Source organism: Populus euphratica, unplaced genomic scaffold, assembly GCF_000495115.2.
Source record: "Populus euphratica unplaced genomic scaffold, PopEup_1.0 scaffold1302.1, whole genome shotgun sequence".
Lineage (NCBI taxonomy): Eukaryota > Viridiplantae > Streptophyta > Magnoliopsida > Malpighiales > Salicaceae > Populus > Populus euphratica.
Window position 1 is genome coordinate 20,640 of NW_011501156.1, and position 5,527 is coordinate 26,166.

The 5,527-nt window shown below is 33.8% G+C and overlaps 1 protein-coding gene across 1 annotated transcript; it reads left to right on the forward strand.

Annotated features, from left to right (window-relative positions):
- Positions 1-743: 743 nt before the first annotated feature.
- LOC105117339 (protein LIGHT-DEPENDENT SHORT HYPOCOTYLS 7-like) lies at positions 744-3,164 on the forward strand. The gene is made up of 2 exons (XM_011014959.1): positions 744-1,528; positions 2,856-3,164. Exon 1 carries the CDS (start codon positions 957-959, stop codon positions 1,485-1,487), a length of 531 nt encoding a protein of 176 aa, XP_011013261.1. The 5' UTR covers positions 744-956; the 3' UTR covers positions 1,488-1,528; positions 2,856-3,164.
- The last annotated feature ends 2,363 nt before the right edge of the window (positions 3,165-5,527 follow it).

A 5,527-nucleotide genomic window follows, 5' to 3' on the forward strand; every position in this document is an offset into this window, starting at 1 on the left:
TTCCTCTTGCTGCAAATACACTTTTGTATATGATACTGCCAAAAACAAAAAAAAACTAAATATTAAAAAAAAATACATATAATTTTTATACTTAAAATCATATTAAAAAACTATCTCCAAACAAGAAATTAAGCTATTAAATTGTATTTTAAGAATATTTTATTATTTTATTTATCAATCATAAATCAAATTGTTTTTTTTTTCTTTTCTTTTTGTATATATTGGTTGGGGACCAATCAATCTTATTATTATTTTATTTTTCACCTTAAAATTACTAATTAATAACTTCCAATAGGAAGAAAAACGTACGTCCTCTCTTTTATTTTGGATTCATTGATAAGTATTGAAGCTTCGGCTGTTTAAAATAGTTGGAATCTTGTTCAAAATTCTCTGAATGGCTCCATCAACAAAAAGTTAGTTAGGAGAGAATATGATGAAATCATGTGAACAAGATTAATTACCATAGCTACTTCCTATCAAGCAGTAGGATAGGCTATGTGGATCACAGGCACTATCCATTCTTGGTTTCTAAATAGAGTAATAACATGCCAGCCCCTCCATTGGGTAAGTGCCAGGGTTAATTAGGATACTTGGCAATTAACCATAGTGATAATTAAGCTAGTTATGTACAGGATAATCATTGCTTGGCTGATGGAAACACAACAAGAGAAATAAGGGGATAAAGTATTTTCTTATTTATTTATAGGACAACTAAAGGAAGCAAATAATGTTATAGGAAGAAAAAGAGAAGCTAAAGCACTGTCATAGGACCCATTGCTTGTCTCTTCATTAGCCCCATCTGATATGATTTTCATTACTTATTTTTCCTCTCTGCAACATTTCTCTCTTCTTCTTCTAGCTACTCTTGAAATATATTCTTAATTCCTTTCTCAAAGCCTAAAAAAAAAAGGGAAGAAGAAGAAGAGATACTTCATATTAACTCACTGTTTTTGGTGATGTCAAGCAATAAAGGGAAAGATGTAGCGGAAGGTTCTTCAAGAGCTGTTGCTTTGGCTCCCGATCAGCAAAATCCACCTCCCTTGAGTCGATACGAATCGCAGAAGAGGCGCGATTGGAACACCTTTGGTCAGTACTTGAGGAACCAGAGACCCCCAGTTGCATTATCACAGTGCAACGCAAATCATGTGCTTGAATTTCTTCGATACCTCGATCAATTTGGCAAGACTAAGGTGCACTTACAAGGGTGTGTCTTTTTTGGACAACCTGAGCCGCCAGGGCCCTGTACTTGCCCGCTTAAGCAAGCCTGGGGTAGCCTTGATGCACTCATCGGCCGGCTTAGGGCTGCTTATGAAGAAAATGGTGGCTTGCCTGAGACAAACCCTTTTGCAAGTGGTGCTATTAGAGTATATCTACGTGAAGTGAGGGACTCTCAGGCCAAGGCTAGAGGAATTCCTTATAAGAAGAAGAAGAAGAAGAGGAATCCGATGAAAGCTAACGATGAGAGCTCAAGCTTTCATATGCAGTAATCTTGATTTACTGTGGTTTTCTCTAGAAAACAAAAACAATGGTAATTAACTCAATTTCCCTCCTTGTTAGACATATATATAGCTTTAATTCAAAAAGTTGGATCTAATTAAGTTCAAATACAGCAACTAGTGATTAACCAATACTAATTACTATGAATGAACCCAAGTTCTGAAATAATTCGATTTAGTATATAAATCAATTAAAATTTTCAACTAACCATCACCGGTCAAAAAACTCAAGAACATCTATATATAGGAGGGAAAAAAAAACTTTCTAATTAATCTAGGTACATTTCATTTCCCTCTTTTGCTTGATGTTAAACCCTCGGCCAAGGGCTCCGAAACCCTAGTCTGCATATATAGGTACTTAAAAGATACAGCTAGCACATGACATGTATTCTTTATATACTGCAGTAGTTTAGTTATACTTTACCTGAACATCATTAACAATCATATATATATATATATGCCTAGAGGATGGTGTAAAGATCCCCCCCCCCCTCTCTCTCCATCTCTCTTTCCCTCCACCTCTCTCTCTAGCAAAATCACTGTCTTAGCTGCACGATCTTGTGCCCTCCATGAATAGGCACAGAATTTGAGCATATTATATATATATATATAGGTACACACGCATACATAGACCATATACCATATACACGCATTATATTTATATATTGACACACATCTTTGTCAGAATCTTAAGGAAATTAGATGATTGAAGATCTGGGAGGAAAAACCAAAGGCTTATTCAGTGCCCTTGTTTGTTGTTGCTGTCACTAACATCACAGACCTTATATATGCCACCATATAAAATGCTAGCTTTCGTTCTGCTTGATTTGTTTTGTTATATTTTTGTCCCTTCTTGGAATTTTTAAACTCCGCATTATGTTAAATGTCTTTTTCTTTAGTAATGCTACATGTAATTAATTGGCCTCTGTACCTGAACCAGATCATGTTTTGTCAGCTTAGACAAGTGATATTAATTTGTCATTCCATTATATATTACCTCACAAGGCCTTGAAGCTAACAGTACTATGGTAGGGAGATTCTCTCAATAATTGATCAGATGGGAGATATCAACTTCGCTGGTATGAAAATATTGATAGGGTTAATTAATTAGATTAGGTGTGTTGAGTAACTCTAGCTAGCTACAAATCATACAATATGATTCTCCTACGCCCTTCTAGCTTGAAAATCTTGCTAGTGTAGTGCTTAGCTTTTTGGCAACTAATCTTTTCTAGTAGGCTCTAAATCACAACAAGCACTTCTTTAATCAAAGTGCTTTACTTGGCTTTGCGGGCAACCCCATTATTATGCCTTGCCTTGCCTTGTCTTGCATCTAACTTCCCAACTCTTGACCCTTTTCAGTCTCTTAAATTTCAAGTCTTGCATAAGCGACTGCAATTGGGACCTCTATCAACTCCTCCTCAGATTGACTTATCGGTCCATCAATCGCACAAGCAGTGTAATTTAGTTAAAATGAGAATGCATGAAGTCGATCGGTCAACATCATAAAACCAGGAGTAATTAGTAAGTTACATTTTCTCATCCTTTGTCCATTTAAGATTAGTATTTCACTATCATATGAAGCCTAGTCAAGTTTGTTGCCATGTAATCCTATCCGGATATATGTATTATTGAAAGCATAAGCATATTATGGTTTTTCTCATTTCTCAAGTTTTGTTATCATCTTTATAGGTCATAGCATGCTACTAGAGCCCTTTTACCAAGATTATTAGTGTTCTTACAGCTAGAAGCATCGATGCTAGAGATTAAATGCTTATAACTATAACTTATTTCACCATCGATTTTAGGCAACAATATTATTCTACTACAAAACTAGCAGTGGTCCAAAACTAAATACTTCAATCGTTGAGCAATATATGCCCTTGTGAATGATTAATAGCATCAATAGAAGTTTGTTTAAGCATCTCAACATTCAAACAAAAGCAGTACAATCGGGATGACCAGTCCTTCCCCGTAGTTACCCCCCACTCAATTATAAAATGCAATGCCCCACATCTTAATAATGTGCTTTGATTTTTGTTCTTCAATATTTATCATTGGATTCCTTCTGGTACTTCCATCTGCAATTATATTTATTACTTTAATTTGTTTAACCAAAATTTTAACCTCCCATCATTAATTACCATTGATTCGGAGTCTTCTTCCAAAAAAGAAAACCACTGATTCGGAGTACTATATTTGATATCCGCTCTCCCTATGGGGCGAAGACTCTTTCTTTTTTTTTTTCCCTCTAATCCATTCAAAGATTCATTGACTTTTTTTTTCCCCTCTAATCCATTCAAAGATTCATTGACTCTTGAGCTATTCAATTTAAATAGCTCTTTCTCAACCTCTAAATCCCTCCATCCTATTCCTTTCAAGATTTGGCATTGAGATTTCTTAGTGAAAATCTTAAATATTAGGATGTACCCGTCTGGATAAGGCATTGTATTTTAAACATTTTGAAAATCTCTTGATGCTACTGAAGCAGTATGATGATTCTGAATGACTCAAAAGAGGGTCTATATAGTTGAACCAGCTAATTTAGGACTGATGTTGAAACTAGAAAAGCAATGCCTTTTCCTTTTCGGGTTATTCACTACAGCACACACCAAAAGGTAGGTACTGTTTGTTGTTTCTTTCCTAAGACTTCAACTCATTCATGTTTTACATGGATGTAAAAACCAATGCATAGGCTTCAATTTTATGTAAATATCCAGTGTTTTGCCTCCCAATTTAACAACACAACAGATTGAAGCTATTATGATGAGAGTTACCGAACACTTCAATTCAAGAAGAGTTGTAATAAGATGAAACTTAAAGATCAGATTTTTATATCTCCAACGCACCTCATAACGCCCCCTCTAACTTTGTGACCTTATAGCGAAATAAATTAACGAATAGGTTACCGTAAAGCTAACTTGGAACTCCTAGGCTAGTTGATAGGTTATATGACCCTGATGGCATAATAAAAACACACTCTAAGATATGAGAATATATATATCAATGAAAATAAGTATATGATGAGTTAAAATCCCAAGTGATTAAAGGTATTTTCTTTTAAGAAGGAACAATGCTCTGTGTGAAAATAATTCATTTGTAGGAGAGAGACTGTTGCCTTATAAATCTACATGTGAATCCTGTGTTGTTAGGGGTCAAGAAAGCCAGAGATGGATCCCATTATCCAACAATATAGGCTTTTAAAACTTAAAAGAGCGTTCAGACATGATGTCTAGGCCATCATTGAATAGAAAATTAATTACATTCATCTCCCAAACTAGAAGACTGTTCACGATTTCTATTATTCTGTTTAACCAACACGAAAAAGAATACAAAATACATTTTTATCAAAGACTGTACAAGATCGAAATTACCTGAAACACCTGAAGAACTTGGAAATCGTCATGGAGCTCCTCTCTCTCCAATTTAGCCTTTTTTCTTTCAATTTTCTTCTTCTTTTTTTTCCTTTTAATTCTATCTCTTTTTTACTCACTCTAATTTTTATTAACAATCATCTAAGCTGAAACAACAACTCCAATACTGTTTAATTTTAAACCTATGAAAGGAAAAGAGTTGAGGTTTTTTTGATTGATTTTATTCTTTTTTCTCAAATTTATCCTTAGACTTTTTTATTTGTCAGTCGGGTTATCTCTAGACTAGTGAAGTCGATTGAGTCATACTAAAATAATTCTCACATGGTTTAATTTTAGACTTAGACCAAACAAGAAGTTATTTTGAGTTTTTTTTTAATTTTATCATTTTTTTCAATCTTATCGTAAGACTTTTTTATCGGTTAGTCAATTTATCTTTAGACCAACCAAGTTTAGTGGATCACATCAAGTTAACTCTTACACAGATTAATTTTAAACTCAAGTCAAGTAATGAGTTAGATTAAAAAGTTTTAATCTTGAAATAAGATTTACCCGTTATGTCAAATTTAATAATAATATTAAATAATTTTTTATAATTTATATATATTTTGTTACATTCATATTTTTTTTATCCAATCCATAGTTTAACACGGGTCTATAAAC